The following is a 23,690-nucleotide window of genomic DNA, read 5'->3' as shown; positions in this document are numbered from 1 at the left end:
ACATTTTCTTTCTTTATATATGTATTTCTGCAGGCATCTCCTAAACTACTTTTGTTTAAGTTACTCACTGTCTGGTGAGGTATCTTCCTTTCCTAAGCTGACTATATTATTAATTGTAATTAATGTCCCAACTTTATCAGCAAGGGAATGTGAAATATTCTGACTATAGCTAGCATCACTCTGAACCTGTAAAATACCCAATTAATTTAGTAAGCATCTCAGTTTTCAGACTAAGCAGCTGCTTTATTTTCATTCTTACACAGGTCAAACTGAGCAACCTGGCTATTATCATTGTCTCCTGATTTCCTTACTTATCCAAACTAAACACTTGTTTGTGTGTTTGCATATGCTGAACTACAATGGATTTTTCCCCCTCTTTTTCTGCACCTATAGTATCATAATAATCAAATACTTACTAACAGGTCATAACCAGATGTCTTATAGATCATATTAGAGCAAACTCAGCCATTTTATCAGCAGTTCCAGGTGCTATGTTCAGTAGTAATTAGTAAGCCCATTCTTCTCGTATGGAGATTGTGGTTTTACATTTTATTTTCAATATATCTGAGTAAGAACTCAAATTATTGTCAATATGGGATATAGTTTATTGTTCATAACCTTGATTGAAGACAGAGAAAATTCCTGTATTTTATCTCATGGCTCCTCAGTTCTCACCTTGTTTCTGCTCAGCCTCTCCTTTTATGATGTCTTTGTGTTTAACAGTATTAACTACTGGTTTACAATATTTAAATAATACGTCTTTGGAATAATCCATACACTGTTTTCTTGATAAATTCTGCTTCTAGAACATCTTATCTTGTTTCACTTAACTGATGCCTATTTGTTTTGCATAATCAAGACTGAGGGTTGGAAGAAAGACAAAGAATTTTCTGGTGTGTGTCTGATAAAAGTTTAGTTAGTGAGACTCTAATGCCACTTTTTATGTGTGAATTTTCCCACTATTTCTTGTAAAACTGTATACCTATCACCAGGATCTGAATGATTGTTTCAGAATAGAATCTGATTTTACACTTGTTTTTCACTATTAAGAAACAATTTTTCCTAATGATTCTTTTTGACACACAATTTTTTGATATCAGAATTATAAATGTATAAGTGACACTACTGACAAGCACTGAAGTTTTATGATGGGATTCACCAGTTTGCCTTGTATGTGTTGTATACTGCACTGTACTTAACTATACAGAGCTATTACACGTTGCTGAGAGAGAAATAGCAGTTTCCCTGAAATTTGAGAGATCATTGTGAGTTATTTGAATGGAGTAGATGTGATTGTAGTAATTTCTGGGCACACAGGTTGTAAGGCATGTAAAGCAATTTTCTTCACTTTTAAAAAGCATGACAGAAAAGCAATACTGATCCAAACAGGTGAAAACTAATTCATACAGTCACTCTCATCTCTTGCAACTTAATTACTTAATGGAAAGTTTGGGTAGGAACATCTTTATTGGAAGTGTTCAATCATTGTTGAATGCAGTCATTCAAAATATTTTTTTCTATTACTTCACATTGTTCTATTTCATATATAATAGTTCATTTTATCAGAAAAACAACTGATTAGAACAGGATGTGAATAGCTTAAAAGCCAGTGTTTCATGGTAGTGGTGGTGATAGTAATAGTAGTAGTAATTTATGCATCTACAAATGACTTTGCCATTTATCCTACATACAGACTCACTGGATCTAGTGTTCCTGATCTTATTGTGAGCATGAGCAACCAGATGTGGCTTCATTTACAATCTGATGACAGCATTGGCTCACCAGGATTCAAAGCTGTTTATCAAGGTATGAGCTAAATTAACTATTTTAAACTTATGTTGTCACTTCATTCATTATACCCCAAAAAATTAATTTCAAATAGGCATTTAGTCCTTCCAAAAACTTAAGAGTTTTTATGCTGTCTCTGTTGTCAATTAATAGTAAATAAGGACATGGATTTGCGAATATCTACAAAATATCTAAAAATATTTGCAAGTAAAAATGAAATTTATTGTTCTAATACTTTTTGCTGGGAGGTCAGTTGAAGCTACAAATTTCTAAAATATTTGAAGGGTCTTAAATTTTTCATTCTGCTAACCCATATCATATTGGAGACTATTTGAAAAATATTGCTAATATTCTAAGACTTTATTTGGGTAGTTATAAAACTTATTTTCATTCCTCACTGAGAATCTTCACTGAGCTAAGTCAAAATTAGTATGAAAACAACAGAATACGTATATTGTATATTGTTGTGGAAATTAAGAGGTTGTATAGAATTGTGGAAATTAAAAAAAAAAAAAAAAGTAAGTTACCCTAGCCTCATTTGTGTTGCTTCTGTCTCAAAGAAGGGAGAACCTTTGCAATATAAATCTCGTGTTTGTTTTTTTGTTTTGATGATGTGAAATTCAGTACCTTCTGAAGTTGATAAATTGTATTAAAAAATACCTTATATCCCTTATTATGCATGCATGTATTGATTTTTTTCCCTTTTCAATAAGTTGTATAGACCTGCAGCTAGAAAGAGCTATTTCTTATTAATATCTGGTATCATTTTCTGTTAATTTCCATGTTAATTAGTTCACCTTAAGGATAAGGGAAAACACTTGATACTATTTTCAGTAGTACCTTATGGGCACATATGATGAAAATTATTTGATAATAATCTTCTCAAAATTAGTTTAGTACAAAAAATGCTGCAAAACATTGAGACTTTTCACAGTTCAGTAACTGAAAGTAACTGAAGCAGAAGAATGGAAGTGCTCCTTAAACATTGTCCATAAACAAGTACCCTGCCTAGGTGTTTCACTTCATTTCTAGCTATCTTACTGTTTCATCAATACCAAAACAGGCAAAATAAAGAGTGAAAAGTTATGGAGATGTTACCCTCAAGTTTAGAAAGCTATACATTTATTGCACTAAGGACATTACAGCTTGCCTGAGTAGGTTTTTAGAAGTAGAGTCTGTGGCTGTGACATATTGTGAACATTGAAAGGAAGAGGAAGGGGAAATACTCCCCAGTGGTAGCAAGAAAATGTGGTGTTACTTCTCCACACCGATAGTTTTCTACTAGTGGTCTCTTCTTTGAAGCAGGTGGTGATGATAGCAGTAATACTGCCACATTTATTTTTCCCTAACACTGTATTTCTTTGGGACTCACTCAAGCTCACTGTTTGTTATTCCTATTCATGTTATTCCTATTATGGAACTGATTGGACCACAATAATCAGATCAACTGTTTTACATTCATATTTTAAGTTTCTGTGTACACATATTGCTGGATAATATTTGAGGTGTTTTCATTATTATTATTGACTTCTTTTATGCACCATGTTTTGGTTTTCTTTAATGTGAACTGAAATCAACAAAATAAGGAAAAAAGAGGAGAAAGAAGGGGTGATTCTCATGAGGGCGGCAATCACTTCCCATGAGAATCCTCCATAGAAACAGTACTGAGATTTGCAGGTCCATGGCCGTGAGAATAACCATATGAGAACAAGGAAAATTACAGAGGCTCTTGAAAAACTGTCCCAGTTGATTAAGTGTGATGTGCAAGAGCTGTGAATGAAAAATCAGATGAAGGCTTGTAGCCCTTCTATGGCTAAGACATCAAGGAATCTTAAGACATTGCACCATGCATTAGGCCTGTATAGTTACACAGCTTAAGTATCTTTTATTGCATGAGTAGAATCACATACTCTTTATCTAAATTTACTTAACCCCTTGTTGTCCCTTCTGTCATGGTTTTATCTTTTGTACTTGAGTCATTTCTAGGGTCTGTGTTTATTTAGAAATTATATTGTCTTTAAAAAATCCATTTGTGAAATGCATTCAGTGGAAATAGTGATTATATAGTGGAGAGAGTGTTGGCACAAGTTCTGTATCTGACCATTTACACTGTTTCCTCAAACCAAAATTATGAACTTTACCTTCTCATAACCCTATGAAAAAGTTTAAAAATATAAATAATATATATAATAAAATTTATTTTTTCCTCTATAATTTCTTTCTGGTATTTCTAATGTAAATTAATCTGTTTTACTTTCTGTATTTGTCTAATGATGTTATTTTTTTTATGGAGTTCAACCTCTTACTTCTGGGGACTTTCTGCAAATACCTGAAGTACACGATGTGCATTTTTAAGCAGCAATAGCATCTCTTTTAAGTATATTGTTATCATTTGGCAGTTGGATTTTGGCTTTCAATCTTGTTTTCACACCAGTTGTGGGCTTTTCTGCATATTTTTAGTTTTGCAAGTCAGTTTCAGAATTCTAAACTGTGAAATGTTTACAAGTTCAAAAGTATAGTAAAAGTTTTAAGATGAAGGTGAATTATAGCTTTTTTCTCTCTTTCATTTCAATGTCCTCATTAGTTTTAGTAGAATTTTCTAATCTTTTACTGTTGATGAAACTTTTAACTATCTGCACTCTCAATACATTTCCTGCTTTAGGCTAAGTATAAAGTTTAAACTTTTATCCTGTCACAAGGTGCCTGAATAAATCTCCTTCCCCTTGTTTAGCAGTCAAAGAACCAGTCTAAAAATAGAATCTCATTTTAATTGTGAGACAGTTAATAGATTGTGACATGTAACCTCAAGGACACTGTCTTTGTGATTTCAGTTAGCTAAAAAGAAGGCAAACTGCAGTCTTTGATGCCTTATATGTGTTATGTAGACACAAAGTAAAGGACATCCTTATTTGAATCTTTTTTCCCAAAAAGTTGAGAGTTGGTAAAAGTTTTTTTACCAACCAAAAAGTTGGTAAAAAAAGTGCTGTTAGCAGTTTTTTAACTCCAGGAAACTGACAAACATCCACCACGTTAGCAAATACAAAAGGTGTCTTGGTATTTTTCTTCTAGTCATACTCAGTGTCATGCATTATAAAGACAAAAATAATTTAAGCATTACCTCTATGTAATTATTAAGTAAAATGCAAAACTACAGGCAGCCCTTAACTGTGATGATAAACTTTCCAAATACATTGGTATTGCTAAAATAGAAGGCTGTTAACCCACACCAAAAAAAAAAAAAAAGTAAAAAAGCTGAAGAATGATCCTACCGTTATTTTTTTCAAAAAGCCCTAATTTATAGGCTATATTTCAAAGTACTTCATTCTCAGTTATAGATCCCAGATATCTTAACAGAATGGTTTAAATACCTTTCGAAAAGAATCCTTTGAAAGCATATTTTTTTGTGAAAAGGCCAGAAATTTAAATTGTACTTCTTTGAAGAATTTGATACATTGTAATATCACAACTAAGTGCTTCAAAGGATCTTAACTGAAATCCTCTCCAATTATTATTAATGCCAGTTTTCCTTACTGAAGGCAAGATGACCAGGTGTCACTGGTGTTCATAATTTAAACAATTTCTTCATAATTTAAGCAGGTCTTCATAAATTAAACAAAATTACATTATATATTTCACAGCTGATACTTCATGGTAAAACTCACTAACATGTCTCAATGTGTACACAGCACTATAACATGCTGCTTTACAACTAAAATTTTCAACAACAAAAAAAAAAAAACTAAGAAAATTTACATTTACAGAAAAAAAATACAGCATACAGGCTCTTGTTAAGAGAGTTTTCAGAGTTTCAACAACAGAGCTGTTTAAAAAGTAAATTATAAAAATGGACTGTAAGTTTTAATTTGTAAGTTTTAATTATTTTTCTAATATAATTTTTCCTTTTACCTGGTTATTTAGTAAGGTTATGAAAGACTTCAGTGTACTTTCTCCATACAAGGGACATATCTGAAATCCTCGTATGCAGTCTTCTGGAAGAATAACATAAATATGCTGAATGGTAATCTTGATGAAGATTGTTGCTGTTGAAGTTGCTTCAGTCTGAATAAAATTTAAATATATAATTAGAACAGTGCATTACATTTTCTGATCTCTCTGGTTAAATAGCTTTAGGTTCACCAAAATCACTTACTTTGAATAAATAAACTGATTACAGATTTTTTTTTAATGTCTAACCTTATTTTCAGTCCTGCCATGCAATGACTCTTTTTTTTTTTTCTTTTGATAGTACCAGATATATAAAGAACAACATGACATACACAATAATAAACATAACAAAGTCATTAAAACAATATCATGCCACCACCTTGGTGTCCCAGGATGGTCTGATAACACCAACAAAGTATGTTGATATACTAAGTCTATATTTTACAAGCATGCTTTCTGGTCATGAGCTAAAGCAAGGACTCTTTTTAAATACAATAGGTAAAGAATTTGTAATTAATGTTTTATTCATACAACTTTTTTTTGGGTTATTTTTCTTCTTGAGGTGCATTTCTGTTTTGTTTTGAACACAAGTGAAGACCACCCATGCCCAAATTTGTCCAGCACGTGTGATCTAATGTAGTATTTAGGCAGCTTTGAATCAACAGGAAGATTTTATTTATACCACTTCTTAATATTGATTCAAGCATGCATTTACCTGTTAAGTGGATAAATTAGGCACAGACATTGCCATGCATATCCAGATCAGGATAATGCAGCATGTTACTGTGTCAGTAAGACCTTGTAGCAGTATCAAACATCATTGTTAGGTTGCAGTTGCAGCCAAAAACTGGACTGATGAGGTGAATATGTGCCTGAGTTTGGCTTATTCCATTCATTTTATGGGTGTACTACATCTTCATATAGGTGCTTTATGGCTCTCAGCATCCAAGGTGGATCATGCAGCCAGCTGATCATTAGGCTGCTTTCATGCTTGTGGTTCTATTGGCTGTAACACACTGACCTAAAAGCTCATGACAGCTTGAAGTTTTAGGTGTGAATGTTTTATGATTTTATTATGCTTGAGATTTTTCTCCCATTCAACCATTTAAACCTGTAATTCTGATAAAAATATTTAATCTTTTGACTTCTAGACTTTATGATAACCAGTATAGCAGCATCTGTTTTATAGACTGTTTAAAGCTCATTTTTTATTCCCAACCTTACATGGCTATATAAAGTAATTAAGTTATTTCACTAGCCTATCCTTTAGTTCATAACAGTGTTATAAAATAAATCTGATGACTCAGTGATATAATTCTAGCATTTTATGTAATTTTAAGTTATTAAGAATTCTTGGTGATGTCAGGAAGTATATCAGCTCCTGCAAGCAACTGAAAATGTCAGATTTACAACCTTTATTTGTATTGATGCTCAGCTGAACAGTTAAGCTTGTAAGCTCTTCATTATGATTGTTTTGAAGAAGATTCTTCTTTCTACTTGAGAGTAGGAGAAAAGTACTTTCAAAAAATTATTTCAGTTGGGCAGATAAATGTCAATTATCTTTTTGCATACAATTACATTATATAACCATGTAGAGTATTAGTAAACCTTAAATCAGTGCAGTTTCTTACAAAAACATACAACCTTATAAATGTTATTACACTACCAGTATTGATATAAAACTTTGTTACTGCTTGGACGTTTAATAAAACCTGTGCTGAAAAAATAAATGGAGTTAAGACTTTCTAGGACTTTCACAATTGGACATGCACACAGGGAAATCATTATTTACAGTGTAATGCTTAGAAACAAAACAGATAAAAGTAATTCAGTGAAAACTCTGAGTTTCTTTTGCTTTAACCTTTCCTCTCTTTCATAAGTTGTGCATATATTAAGTTTACTTCTTGTATTAGGTTTGTATGTATTATTCGAACATTATTCAAGTGTGTCCCTTTGGAGAACAGGCAATAAATATGTTTCATGTGAATATTTTTATTTATTAAAGCTACTTGGTTCTGTGGAGAACTGTCAGAGAGTTCTATCAGAATACTGTATGAATGAATCTGTTCATAGTGCTACAAAGGGCAGGTTAGTATTTTGGATGGGCAAATGTCAGTCACTTAATTTATGCCACAGTATATTATCAATCATTTTCAGAAGCTTTGCTATGTTTTTGTCTACCTTTTTAGAGTAAACTATTCAGATAAGCCTAGAACAGGCATTTCTCATTTTCAGTATACCTGAATTTTCTTTCAAGAAATAAATAGTACCACCAGTAGGTTACTAATAGAGTGAAAAGAGGCACACTAAGTTACTGAAAATTACTGCAGTAGTTTCAAAGAAAATTTTAATAGTGGGAATGTATTTGCCTGAGGTTTGCATAGTATTTGGGGTGGAAGACAGAACACACTTTTCATCTAGAAAATACACATGAGCTTGAGGAACATAATATAATACTGATATGCTTTAACTTGTTGGGTGTTTTGCATATTTATATATTAGAAGACTGTAGTGAATAAGACCAAGTTTCTGTCTCTGTCACAATCCTTTACTAAACAATCCCAAACATCTCAGTTTGGAGAATAAATAGGAGCAAGCATGCAGTTCCCCATAATTCTTATTCTCCCTCCTTAATTAACAAAATAAAAAAAAAATATGGCCAGAATGATTACAAATTTGTTAAATTAATGATTTTTCCTTTTTACTTTTTATATTAATTGTGTAACTCTGCTTTTTATGTCCTATTTTTATTGGAGGACTTTTCAGATCTTAATGTCATTATGATCAACTCTGCTCCACAGAAATATAAGCAATGTCTCCTATTTATCTCAGTCAGCTTAAAGATTGAAATAAATTTGTTCAGTTATGCTGTTTAACAATATATTAGTCTCTTTTGCTATAGCCTTTAATACAATGCATTCTATTGTGCTAATCATGGACGTTGTCAATATGATGAATAAGAAGGTGCATGTTAAAAGAATTAAGGAATATCTTTATTATTGTGTCCATTACTTAAAATTCAAAATTTTAAAAGTAAAATACCCCAAAACTCTTGAAACTTTCCACATTTACAATTTGTTTAGGTACAGCCAATATGAAGCTCATATATTCATTCTTAGTTATATGACATGACTGCAGCTGGGAAGCTGCTGCCTCCCTTCTCCTTCAGACTGCAGGTGTGTCTGACTGATGATACATACCACAATTCTATCTTTTCAGCTATTGATTTAACAGGTTAAGTTTAATTCATTGCTTACTTCTCTTAATAAAATTATTAAACGTTGAAACAATAACATTGTCTCAGAGAGAATTGTTATGTTTTAACTCAGCCAGTGAAGACCACTCTGTTAGTCAAACTTGCTTGGAAAGTAGTTTCAGATAATAATTAAACACATTCTATGGAGAAAACAGCTCAGATATTTTTATAGATTTATTGTTTTATACTTTTTTATTCATGTTCATTGTTCAGTATGCTTGACCTTAACATAAATGTTATTTTCATACTTTAAACTTTTAATTGTTTTACCATGGCTTTTAAAAAACATTATTAACATTTGATGATTTTTTCAAAGACTAGGAACAAATTGTAAAAATAAAACTGGCATAGAATAAGATTCTTGTATCATATATTTGAGAAAGAAATATAAGTAACTTATCTTTTGGGAACTTTTTTGTTTATTTTCTTACTTCTGGCAGGTCTTTGTACTTTTTTACTTTTACTGAAAACAAACAAGAAAAGGAACTAACTGTTTAATCTAAGTGTTTGAAACACAAATCTTAGTATTTTCTTCTTAGCAGATACAGCTCAATTTGAAAGTTTGATCAACAGTTTATTAATTTTAGGTAAACAGAAATAGATGTTTTACCTGTTAAAATTTTCTCTAATTTTTTTAATATAGAAAACACAGTAGTGTATGCACCATGAACTTAGCTGTCCATTGATGTTACTTAAGAAGATAGTTCTTTCACTCTTTAGGCCAAAATAATTCTCTTTTAGTAATTTGCCTTATTTAATTCATAAAGTGGTGATATGCTCAGAATTTCCTGTTAATATCTACAACTGAGATTGTTTGGAATCCTTAAGCACCTTCCATACATTTATAAAGTTCATGTAAATAATGGTCAGACAGAAAGATGCATCATAACTAGGCAGCAATAGATAGCATGTTATGATTTTTTCCCTTGAATAAGAGCATCTCTTATAAAGCATTTTCTTTTTTTGCCAGTTTTTTTGTATTGTTTTACTACAAGGTTCAAACCATGAGAACTATATTGCCCTGTCATTTTGAAGCCTTTGTATGCATGACAGTCACTCAAAAAAAAGGTTTTCAAAAATCAAACACTTGATTTTAAATTAGTAATAAATCAGCTGTTCATGTTGTCTCGCCAGTGGTGACACTTGGTTTAAGATTTATTTTCATGTCTATGTTACTTTAAGTAAACAACCTTTTTCAAACAGTAATGAAGGAATTGATTAAATATTTGATGACTGACACACATTGGACTGTATTGAGAGTCATAGAAACATTTTGGTTGAAAAGGACCCAGAAGATCATTGAGTCCAACAGTTAACCTAACATTGCCAAGTCCAAAAATTCTAATATGGATGATTTTTTAAATTATATCTGTCAAAGAAAAAGTCTGAATGATCTGTGAGAAGTGATGTTATCCCTGAAGTCAATAAACTTTAAAGAAACCATTGTTTTAATAATCTTGATGAATATTTAATTTTTTCCTCTAAGGCAAAATGCAATATTATTGCAATTTTTTCTTAAAACAAATATTTATCTGGAACAAAAAAAAAAAAAATTTTGGAGTCAGACTTTGACTCACAGGATTTTCTGTGCATGTTTATGCATGATGTCAGCATAGTAAGTTATTTTTGTGATACAACAAAGGGTAACTTTATAAAAAAGTGCTAAGTTAATATTCTTATTATAAACTGAAGAAAAACATAAAATGACCCTAAGACACTGAAAACAAAATCCTTCTTCCAGTTAAAACTTTACAGTAGCCATTTTAAAAATATATATATATATGCATTTATAGATATATAAAGAGTATTTCACATATTAGAATAATAGGAAAGAATCTGAATAATCTCTCCCCTCAAAATTTGCCCAAAGTTTTTAATATAGTGAATTTTTAATGTGTTTTAGAGTACATTTTACAATGAAAAATTAATTCAATACATTTTGCATATACTTTTAAAATAATACAGCTAATCTTATATTTACTGTTATTATAGATAAAGACCATGTTCTGGTTTTTAAGATAAACCAGCTATAAAAGCTGGTGTTCTTTTGATGAGAAACAGTGATAAACTGCTGCAAATAGGAACTACCTTTATTTTTTGAAAATGTCTATTACATCTGCAAGCAGATGCTCATAAATGTTAAAATTAACATGATATGTTAAATTTTAAGTACAGATTTAGTTGTTTAATCTACCTTAAATCCCTATGTAAGCACTCTTCAGTGATGTTTTGATCTTCCATAACTACAACTTAATCTTCTTTGAAAGAAGAATGCAAATCCACTGAAGAGGATTAAATTGTAGTGATCTGAAGACAATGGCACACCTGAGTGAGTAGTTTTGTATCAGAAATTATGAGAGAGACAGGGAGACTGAGAAATGGTCAGAATCCAACTTTATTGTGGACTACATATGCTTATATACTATTCTAGGCAGGCTAGTAATGTTTTATGACAATAATTGGGTTAATCATCAGATAAACAAACTTGTACATTTTACAATACCTCTTGCTTGCAGAGCTTGGTGTAATTCTTTTTTCTGGTAAGTCTTGATTTAGTCTTCAGTTTAGTCTTGATTTAATCCTCAAAGTTCTGTTTTCTCTTGCCAAGGCATCCTGATTTGTTAATCTCTTATGCTAACCAGGTCCAAAGTCCGTCATCTGTCTTGTGTGTCCCAACAGTTTTGCACATCTTTTCATGTGGCTTTAATGGTCTTAGTTTTGTTCTTTTCCTAGTTAGAGAGAAGTGTGTTTGTGTACGTGTTGTTGTGGTTAAGCCCAGCAGGGGCATGGAAGTTTCCTTTGAGTGGCCAGACTGGGTGGGACAGTCTTTCCATGGCCGAGATGCCACCCCTAGGGTTTAGGGGAGGGGGATCAGAGGTGCTCGTCATAGGCAGACCAGGATATACAAAGGTGCCCGCCCAGGACTTTATCATCAGAGCGCAGGTGTATGGCATCAGTGTTCTCCATACAAATCTTTACCTGAACTGAATTTCATCCAAATCCTTGGAGTCCTGATTACTCTCCACTGTAGACCACCTCCACCACTGCTAATTTCTAGTAAAGGGTGTAAATTTATTTTGTAAAACTGGTGTCTTAGGAATGCTGTTCTGGAATTCAGCACAACCCACATAATGGTATTTTTGTATAGAAGATTTATTTTAGTTGTTATTGAGATTTTCAAAAGATCTGGAATTTCTTGCTCATATGCATTTTTCCATCTTTTTAAGGAGGATAGATTCCAGTGATCATCTCATTAAAGTAAATTGCAGTTTTTAGGATTTTGGTGCTTATTGGTATGGTTTTCTTTTAGTAACTAACACCATGAAAAGACAAAAGATGGTCAGATTCGGGTAATTAAAAACTATCTGCATCCTTTGTGCCTTCATTATAGTATTTATTGAATTTCTTAAATGTCACTGTTCATTACTAAGTCACATGATTTTAAATGGAAAATTATATTTGAATCTCAAATACTATTGAAAACATTATACTGGTAGTTGGTACTAAAGCAAGATCTGTGGGAAATATTAATCAACATTTGAAGATTTTGATTCTAACATGCAGATGTCTATTAGTGAGATCCTCTATAAAGAACAATTATTTCACTAAAGAGTTCTTCAGAGTTCTTCAGAATTTTTTATCTTTTCCAAGTCCATTCAACCACTGCATGATTCTTCTACTGAGAACATAAACAGACATAAATTTTACACTTTGACTGAAATTGATGTGACATACTAAGACCTCCACTTGTTGTGAAGTCAGCATATCCTTCAGAGCAGCCTTTTTTATATTCCTCTCATTTTATTAGCAATTTAGAATAAAAGGGTTTGTTGTTCAGATGAAATAATGACTTATTTTTATGTTGTGAAATTTTAGAAAAACAATAATTTGTAATCTAAAACATTATCAAGAACAAATTTCTTTGTGCATTTGTGCATTTGATTTCTTTGTTGTATATATGGCAGCATATTAAAAAAATCCATTCAGACTCTTTATTATACATGAGAATTGCTGAATTAAGTTAAGAAAAAGCTACAAGTAGGACATTATGCACCCTTCTTGGAAAGATTTTAAAAGAACATTTCCTTTACAATTCCCTTGTAGGCTTGGCAGTAGTAATGTTTTCAAAGGGTCTTTATTTTTCCTTTCAATGTCCAAAACATTGTGTGATGCTGAAAGAAACTTTCAGAAAGCAGAGTACTATTTACTTCAAAACAAAATCATCACAAGTAGATGCAAAAGAAAGTAGTGAATATTTTGCAAATACTCTAACAATATCAGTCATAATATAAAAAATAAGTGAAGGACTTATTTTTGTAAATACATATGTAAACTTTTTCCAGTCTGTATCTCCAGGTATGCCTGTTGATGTGTTTTTCCAAATGGTTGAAAGAAAAGAAATGTAGGTCCATTTCTATCAGGTAGTGAATAAGTTTGGCTTTGTTTCAATGCTAGAGAGTAATACTAGCATGTGTGCATAGCCTTCCTTGTAGAACTAAGTCTTTAAGTGCTTCAAAAAGCAAAAAAACCAGAAGATATAAACCTTTTTTGATATTTCTTGTGATTTGCAGTACTCACCACATTTCAATCTATCTGTCTTGATAATTCCAGGGTCTTAATATTTGTTGCCACTTTTAGTTTTCCAATGTCTATATGACCTCTGAAATAGTGAAATATTTTTATATGGTCACCTTTATAGAGAACACGATAAAAAAGCTTTAATCTGTTAATTTTTCGATTGTGTTGTATTAGCATGCTGTAAAAAAGATTACTGAGTTTCGGTGAGTATAATTTTTCAACTTTATTCAGCTTGCAACGGAACCTTGCTGGACTGTGTTTCCATGTATTATCATATTAAGTTTGGTTCAAAATCTAATCAGCTGCTTGGAACCATGGCCAGAGGTTCCTCCAGTGTTTCTTTGGTAAAATTAATATGCAGAGGAAAGAGGAGGAATTTTAACAGATTTTAGCAAGAATCAGTTGTAAAAAAAATCTGTTTTTATTTTTTCCTAATTTCCATTCATTAACTTAATTCCATTTTTAATTTCAACTCACAATATGCTCAAGAAAAGTGGGTGCAACCTATTTTTTTGTATTCTCTTTTAATCTGCCAAGGTTGAAAGGGTATATAATAATCTGACTATGCCTGATCTGTTTGCTTCTCTACAGTATAGACATTTGGATGTGCTTTCACCAGAACATGTACCTGATAGGAACAACATAAATAAAAATTTACATTTCACCCCCCTTGTGCTATTTGGAAAAAAAAGCCAGCAAAAACAAAAACTCACAAACAGCAAACCAAAACAACACTGTACTTGTCAAATACTTCTTAAAAATCAATTTTTGTTGTTGTTTTTTTTTGGTTTTGGTTTTTTTTCTTTTTTTCCCCTCACAAAGAGATTTTAATTGTATCCTGGTTACTCTATGAAGGCCACAGTTCAGCTTTGTTATATAGTAATAGACACAGGATTTCTATGTAGCAGTTTGCTGGCGTTTTTAGGTTTGTGCAGTTAACCTCTACAGACAAACAATATTCAGAGACTTTTTCTCAGCTAAATAATCAATACTGTTAAAATCCCCATCATAACCCAACCTGTCCTCCTTCCTTTTATCTTCTGGGTGTGAAAATGGAAAACCAAGATGTTGAATGTAATTTTAAGACTAAGTCCAGTCTATCTATGCAAAGCCAAATAGATAGTTATTACTCATGAAGACTCCCCTATGTGCCTCTGTGAAATTTCAGTTTTTAATTGCTCTCAATGAAAAAAAACACATGAATTTTAGTTGTTTGTTTGTTTTCATGAATGTATACCATGCCTACAAAATATTTTTATGTGCATCTGGGTATGTTCATATGTAATAGCTTCCAGACTGAATTCTAAGCTGTAAGATTTCCTTTATTGTCTGCAGAATAGTTTTATGTTATGTTACTCAGAAAGTGTGCTTTATTTGGGAAGAAAAAACTCCTGTTGGCATCTTTGGAAAGAAGAGGAAATTTTGTCTTCCTTAATCCCACCCCTGACCTCTTGGGTGACCAAGGGGACAGGAGCCAACAAGGATAGAAGCACAGCAAAAAAAAAAAATTGAAACATACAAGATATAGATAAGAACAAAAGGAACTTTTCTTTAGATGGAAAGAGTGCCCATGCAATGAAGTCTCAAAGTTAATCAAAGAGAGAAACTTTGAGATCTTGAGAAATTGTGCATTGCCAAAAAAAATTTAAAAGATGCTGGACTGAGTCCAACACTAGAGGACAGGATTTGTCCTGCAAGGGCAGAATATAGGAGTGTTATGCCTAAAGATGTTTTCTCTTGTTCTTTTTTTTTTTTTTTTTTCTTTAGAAGAATATTTTTGGAGCAATAATTCATCCTTCTTGCTTCTTTACTGAAATATAATAAGGGAAGATTGTTTGGATGTCCAGACTGTACTAATATTGGTGCATTCAGTTGCTTCCAAAGCTAACATTTTCCATTTGAGCACTTACTGCTTCTATAGCTGGCAATAGAAAAGTACTGAGTTGACGCTCCAGCAAATCCACACATTATTTTAATATTTCATTTTGTTTTATGAAACTGTACTTATCACTTCTGGTCTTTAAAGCGGAGGCACACCCACTGTAAGGTACTGAAGTGAATACTGAGGGAAAATAAGGTCTTCCCATATAACATTAATTTTATTTTACAAAATTCTCAGCTGCCATAGGCTTGAGATTTTGGTGAGGGTTTATTTTAAGAGTATGAGAAAAAGCAGTGCTTATATGGGTACATGTGCTCGAGAAGACTGTACACCTACAATATATGTCAGGTTAAAGCATCTTGAAAGAGTGTGGCAGTATTGTTTAGCTATTTTTCTGTAATATTTCTGTAACAAACTGTTAGGATTTGGATAAATAAGTACAGATTGAGCTAATTGAAGAAGTTCTATAGTCTAATGATAATTCTTTATTCATATTTTTGCTTCAAAATACTATAATTATTTAATTTTAATCCATTTAATGTGTGCTAAATAAATTTTCTATGATGCCAATTCTTAATTAGAATGCCATTTGTCACTAATTTAAGAGGTTGAAAGGAGTCCAAATACATTGTGTCATCTGAGTTTACAATCCGAAAACATATTGTTTTTATGACATGGCATATTTTCCATAAAACCATGTTAACTGCTGGTAATTATATTTTTATCTTTTAACCCTTTAGAAATGGTGTTTTTCTGTTGGTGGTTCCATCACTTTGCTGAGAATCAGTCTTGACTTTACAATCCTGTTATAAATTATTTTCTAGTAGCAGCTCATTGATTTTCTTTCTAGATAGCTACTATATCTTTCTTGTCAGGACTTAAGATAATTTTAAGTACAGATGTTTAGGGATACTCCTTTGTAAATAGATGTTTAAGGATACTCCCTTGTAAAGGAAGATAAAGCAAATCATTTTCCCAGTTGGAGGGTACCAATTAGATACACAGGTATTTTTTTAATTCCTAGGTTCTTCTTCTCCAGTTTTTGAGACAGTTAATACATGTGACCTTGCTCAGTCATGTGGGATTTCCCTTGTTCTCCATAAGTTCTTGAAGATAATTGCTAATAGTTCATTGACTGTTTCAGTTTAAGTACTGAATTTAATTAGCCCCCGTTCCCTTGAATGTGTCTGCATTTTCTGAATGGTCCTTAAGCTGTTCTCTTACTATCCTGCCCTTCTCTTAATTTGATTTAAACATTTTTATCTAGATAAGAGAAAGTGTTATTAATTTTCCTTTCCTGCTAGTTATTTTTCTTTCTCTTAATTTTAACAACAATTTAATTCTACAAGTTTTGTAAGTGCCTCCTGCCTCATTCCATGGTTTGCTTTTTCACAATATTCACCCTTATATTATTCTTATAATTTCTCAGGCAGCTGCACTTTTTTTTTTCCCTGTACTTCCTATTTTCCTGTACTTCCTATAATCGTCTAAGTAATATTATAACTCTGGATAACTCTGTGCTAACTTTTTGTTCAGGGCATTGCTCAGTCCTTTGTGCTGACGGGTCCTACTCTTTCTAGTAGTAATGCAAGATGAACACTATAATTTGAACAACATCATGTTCCTTATTACAAAAAATTAGAATAAAAATCGACAGTGACACCAAAAGCATATTGATATTTGACAATAATAGATGTTTAGGGAAGAAATGGTGAATTATATGCTGATAAATCAAGAAATAGAATATTTTCTCTATTTCCAGTGATGGATGGATGCCTCAAATAATTTGTCTCTCAGTAAGATTTTCTTCCATGTATTTGTCCAAAAACTTTTTGAACACATGTATTTCACTGCCCAGAAAAAGAGATTTGCAGTCTATTGAACTGGTTCCTATTTCCTCAGCAACTTTGATCTTCTGTTTTCCTCCCCTAGTTCTAATGTTACCTTTTTTAAATGGAAGAGCAGTACTGCATGTAAAATTCAACATGGAAATGAAATTTTTGCAAATTTTTGTGTGAGGACAGAATTATATTCTATATTTTGTTCACTGTTCCTTTTCCAATAATTCCTAACATTTTCAATAGCTTACAATTTCATAGAATTATTTAGTATGCTAGAGCTTCTGTTCCTGGAGTCCTGTCTGTCAAATCAGAATCTATCACTGTGCCTGCAAACTCATAATAATGATTTTTTTCCCCATGTTTATTTTTCTACAAATTTTGGTAATGAATTTAACATGGTTGGTTAGTAGGTATCATACATTTTTTTGCAACAAGTAATAAAAAGCTTTTTTCTCATTGCTGTTCATATTTGATGTGCATTTACCCCTGAACATATAAAATTGATTGTAAATAAACCAATATTTTTTCTGCCTTCTGTAATTACATGCATTATATTTAAGTACACAGGATATATTAAACTTAAAGAACATGTTGTAAAATTTATTTTCTGCTTTATTGTTTTTAAGGATTTTTATAAGATATGATGCAATACATTGTTATTGTTACCAGCAAGCCACCATATGCTATGATAATGAGCTGTTAGTTTAAATGGACTTCCTAGGAAAATTGGTGTTTTTTTCATCAATCTGATTCTAAAGTAATGTTTGGGTTGGTTGGTTTTTTTTGTTTTGTTTTTTTGTTTGTTTTTTTTTAATATTGATACAGAATGCAATAAAGTGGAAGCGGCAAAAATTAATCTACTGGATATGATCTGTGGTCTTTTTGATAAGAGCAAGGACAAAACATTTCAGAGAAAATGTGAGAGCCTCTTAAAATGCAGGAGCGAACTATATGATCTGTGAAGGCCTTCTCTTTTTTTATTTGCAGAATGATAATAAATTGCACTGTTAAATTTCTTTGAAGAAATTTACCAGAATAATGATAAAATTGTGATCATTTATAAAATTGTCATGTAAGGCCATCATTTTTTAGTCTTGGGCCAACCTCACTTTAGCTTTAATAGCCACTTTTACAGTCCAATTATGTGCTATCTGAATTTTTTTTATTAGTTTTGATTTACCATTTTCTTTGTTAGTAGTAGTAGTTCCTATGTTCCATTACAGGAATCATGTATAAAATATCATTCTTTTATCCATGTCCTCTTCTGCAATCCTGAGCATGTTTCTATCCCTTCTCATGTTATAAGGGTTTGCATGTATAAGAGTGTCTCCTTTTTGTTTTTAAACTACATTAAATATTATGACTGTTAACACAGGGAGGCATGAGGAATAAGAGGAAATAAAATAAATCATCACTTTTCTCCTATGTGGAACATTAACTTCTACAACCTCTCAGAGTTTAAATCTTAAACTCTCTTTTCTTGTTTTGTTGTTTTTTGTGGGGTTTTTTTGGGGTAAATGTATACCTACGCCAGTTCACTGCTTCCCTTAATCTATCTTGACTATATATAAGATGATAATTATGAAATATTGTAAAATAATTAGTTTAGGTTTTAAAGTATTGACTTCAAATTTCTGATAAAAAATTCAATTTTATTTTTTATCTCAAAAATTGATTTTTGCTTAACTCACATGTGTTAAAAACATGTATTTAGTTTAAATAGTATTTATGCATCTGAATTATTAATGTATGAAATTATTATTTATACTCTTTGTGTTGTATCTAGATTCAGATATGATTAGATGATTCAGTAATCATTATTGGATAGTGTGAATGAAAACACAGCAACACTAAGAATTTAATTTAAACTGTGTATTTTTAATCTAGTAACAAGGGGGTGGAAGCAGTAAATTACTCCTTCTATGAACAGTAAGTTTAAGAGTGCAAAATCTAAACTATGAATTATTTTATTATACATTTCAGATACCGCAAAGTCCTTACATCAAATAATACTTGAATTGCAATGTGACATCTTTCAAATGGTAGTCATGATACATATTTAAATGCTTAATATCACTTTTGAATTGCCATATTTCTTCATTTGAAAGAAAACAGAGCAACAGAAATGTCTTTCAATTAAATTCAAAAAGATATGACCTTACAGTCAGGAATCTAATCTTGTCATTCTTCTAACATGAAATAAAGAATATTCCCTGAATCTGAGTAAATATTTCTAGTTTACAAACAAGATGAAAAGTCTGTTTCCCCAGGCTATTGAAAGAGGGTACATGAAAGCCAAGAACAATTGCATAAGATCAATGTTACTATTTTGGTAACCAAAGGAAGCTGATGTTTAAATTTAGACTTGAGTGTTTATGTGTAAACTTCATGAAGTTCACACAACCCTAAGAACTCAAATGAAAAGAAGTTCAACATTGAATGAGTACACAGAATAATCCTGAAAGAGCAGGTCTTTAATTGTCATGCTAAATAGTTTAGCATAGATTTTATTTTCATGTTTGTTATTTTAAGAACATTTCCTATCCCATAGGATTTTTCTAAGAGCTCAACATAACTTCAATGGAATTTGTCTGAAATGTTCTCTTTTTTAGCAAACTGATACAGGGCATCTCTTCATTTATGAAACAGAATAATCAATGCATGTGTTGGAGCAATACACACAATGCATCTCAGCTGCATTTAGACATTTTAAAAATTTGTTCAACGACTAAATCAGTGCAAGTCAAACAGGTATCGGAAAGGACAGTGAAGAAAAAATCTGTGCAAAATCCCAGAGGAAAGAAAGATCTTGAGAATCTTTACATGACTACTACTCTAGATCTAGTTATAAAAGAAAGAGTATTTTTTGTGTGTAAATACAAAACCATTAGTTTGGACTTCTGCATCTTCCCTTAGTTTTGGGTTGTTAATGTAATGGAAATGAAGATTTTGACTATAGAGAATCAGAGAATCATTTAAGATTATCAGTCCAACCATTAATCCAGCATTGCCAATTCCCCAACTACATGATATCTCTCAGTGCCATATCTACGTATTGTTTAAATACCGCTGGGATGGTGACTCAGCCACTTCCCTGAGCAGCCTGGTCCAATGCTTGACAACCCTTTCCGTGAACACCTCAGAGCACCTTCCAGTACCTAATGGGAGCCTTCAAGAGAGCTGCAGAGGAACTTCCACAAAGCATCTGGTGATAGGACAAGGGGGAATAGCTTTAAACTGAAGGAGGGTAGTTCTAGGTTAGATTTAGGAAGAAACTCTTTACTGTGAAGGTGCTGAGGCGCTGGAACAGGTTGCCAAGAAAAGCTGTGGATACTTCATCCCTGAAAGTATTCAAGGCCAGGCCAGATCTGAGAAACATGGGCCTAGTGGAAGGTATTCCTGTCCATGACAAAGGGGCTGGGTCTAGGAGATCTTTAAGGCCCCTTCAGACCCAAATTCTGTGATCCTATGATGATTCTATGAATTACAATGAGTGTTTTCTGTCAGCCTGAATAACTTTTGACTAGAGTTCATTTCCTGTTAGGGATACATAAAATCTTCAATTTAAGGTTTGTAAAGATATGGATTTCTAGACCTGGATGGAATTTTTCAATCTATTTATTATCAAAATGCAAATAAGACATCCTCAGTAGTGTTTTATAAATCTGTCATATTTTCTGGATTGTTTTTATATTGAACAAACAAGCAGAGACCTTGAATGTTTAAATAGAAATAAAGTTAATGTAATAATTTTTGACATTTTTATGAGTTATTTGGCTTTTCAGTATAAAAGAAGTTTATTCAAAAATCATTCTATTGTGTTTTAGAGGACCTGACATTTATAATTCAGTTTTTTATGAGACATATTTTATTAAAACTTTTTTTCCAAAGAATGAAACATATTTTTAAATGTTTTATCTGAAAGTAGTGTTAATGTTTTTCATTTATGTATGCTTTTTGTGCTTGAAAATAAGATATTTACAAATCTAAATTATATAAATATGCCCATATGGGCATTCTTGGATCAAGAGTGATATATTAAGAATAAAAAAGTATTTGGTTCATCTCCTAAGTCTGGAAAAGAGTTTATGATCATTCTCATATGTTGGATTAGATACAGCTCTGTTGTCAGTGAGGGAGATGAACTTCTAAAATGTGATTAAAATGTGTATTCTGGTTTTCTGTGGCTCCTCACATTTTCATGAAGTATGTAAAGATGTGCATAGCTGAAAACACAGGTTTTCAATGCTATTCTGTGGAAGTAAAAGTCAATATCTCAGTAGGAACACAGAAGTGAAGATGCATTAAAGCATTTGTATATATAATTTTGATTCACTATTTGCAAATATTATTTATAAAATTTCTCTCTCAATGTTTTATTGTATTTGTGTACTAGACATTTTGGAAAATGTTTTAATTAATTTATAGATTCTAACTTTCTGCTAAGACAAATTATTTAAATAAAATAATAATGGGTGCATCAGGCACAGCATCATCAACAGGTCAAGAAAACTCTTTGTGAAATATATGCCATAGCTTTGTGAACATGTCTGACAACAATCTGTTAATGACTCCTTTAAGGGTGTAAACATAGTGGATTGACTTCACATATCATAATTTTGTATCCTGTATCTTAAAATCTTTTGTTGCTGAGTCAAGGTCTTCTTGGACCTTCTGCCAGGATTTAACATAATTAGATTTAACAATATTTGACAGCTAACATTTTCAATTGTATTAAATTATGTTAATATTTAATACCATTCAGTGAGTTTAATTTTGTTGTTATCTTGAATGATCTGATTTCATACATTGGACTGAACTGTAAAGTATTTAAATACCAAGAACTTTATTCTTATTTTCACTTAAATCTGATTTACATAATTTTATTACATGTGCAGCAACACAGTTTATAGAATCAGAAGAGCTTCGTTATTTTTTCTGATCAAAGACAAGTTAATTAAAAAAAAAAAACTGCTTTCAATTTAATAGCAAAGAAATGGAGCCTTCATTTTCTGATGGGTGGCCATGTGTATAGTATTTTGTAAGATGATTCTATCACAGGCAATTAATACTTACATTTTCTTTTCTAATACTTCTGGTATTCATAAATTTCATATGATTTGAATTTTTTATAGCCTTATCTGGTTTGTGTAGATTTGAGATCTACAAAGTAAATAATTTAAGAAACAGAGCTCCTGGAGAATATCTTGAAATATTATCTAAAATGTTAATTTATTTTCAGCATAGCTGAATGCAGCTGGGAAAAATGTGGCTCTAATTTGAAGTATGTGATTAAGAAATAATTCCTCAATTTTGTTTTTTATTATACTTAAGCTATTTTAAACTGAAATCTATTGACTCTATTAGAAAATTACATACTTTTAATCATATTTTTAATAGATATATAAATGAAATTGCAGATGTTAGAGTTAAGAGATTCTTTAGTACAAGTACTTCTTTGCGAGAAAAACTAGCTACATGTATTATGTCTCCATGGGTAGGATGGAGACTGTGGCTTTATAATTTTACCTTCAAATATGCTGTAATTTGGTGCAGTCAGGCAGTTAAATAGAAATATTTTGTTATTTTCAGCAATGCAGCAATGCAGGTATGGAAATTATTAGCTTGTGAAAGAAGTTTAGATCCTAAATCATCTTTGAGGCAGTTGCACAACATTTACCTTTAGTTCATTTTCAGCTGTAAATATTTGTTTAATGTATAATGCCAAATACTTTGAAAGTACTTCTGATACTGACATATAAATTAATTGTAAATGTATTTTCCTTATTATTGCATTTGAATTTTTCAATATTCAGAGATAGAGAAAGGAGGTTGTGGAGATCCTGGAATTCCATCATATGGGAAAAGGACTGGCAGCAGTTTTCTGCATGGAGACACACTTACCTTTGAATGTCAAGCAGCTTTTGAGCTGGTGGGAGAGAGAACGATTACATGTCAACAAAATAACCAGTGGTCTGGCAACAAACCCAGCTGTGTTTGTAAGAATTTTTTTTCCTGTGTTTTTTTTTTTTTTTTCTGACATTCACCTCTTGCATTTCTTAACTTTTGCGACTAATCAACAGGAAAATACTTCAAAGTTCCTTGAAAACTTTTTCCATCATGGTTTGCTTTTTTTTTTTCAATTGCCTCGGTAGCTCATTTATGGGGAACATCACCCAGGACTGTTTTTAGAATGTTCTTTATACTCATTTTATATATAATTGTATATAATTGAACCACTTAAGAGTCTTCATGTAAATGTGTTGAATTAGATTCTAAACAAGCAATTCCTAATAGCAGATAAGTGTTCAAAAGTATTCTGTGGCACATACATGTTTCATTCGGGCAGTGCAAAACAGTCTGCAGACCCCCATAAGAAAAGATTGGGGGTTTTGAGGGG

The 23,690-nt window shown here is 31.7% G+C and overlaps 1 protein-coding gene across 2 annotated transcripts in view; it reads left to right on the top strand.

The window, feature by feature from the left end:
* CSMD1 (CUB and Sushi multiple domains 1) overlaps positions 1 to 23,690 on the top strand; it is a 1,058,834-nt gene that overhangs the window by 775,862 nt on the left and 259,282 nt on the right. For both annotated transcript variants that reach the window (XM_030269463.4, XM_030269462.4), the window contains exons 12-13: positions 1,694 to 1,806; positions 23,107 to 23,289. In XM_030269463.4, coding sequence (XP_030125323.4) covers positions 1,694 to 1,806; positions 23,107 to 23,289 — 296 coding nt within the window. The remainder of the gene's footprint in view (positions 1 to 1,693; positions 1,807 to 23,106; positions 23,290 to 23,690) is intronic.

Source organism: Taeniopygia guttata, chromosome 3, assembly GCF_048771995.1.
Source record: "Taeniopygia guttata chromosome 3, bTaeGut7.mat, whole genome shotgun sequence".
Taxonomy (NCBI): domain Eukaryota; kingdom Metazoa; phylum Chordata; class Aves; order Passeriformes; family Estrildidae; genus Taeniopygia; species Taeniopygia guttata.
This window is presented reverse-complemented; position numbering and strand designations above follow the sequence as displayed.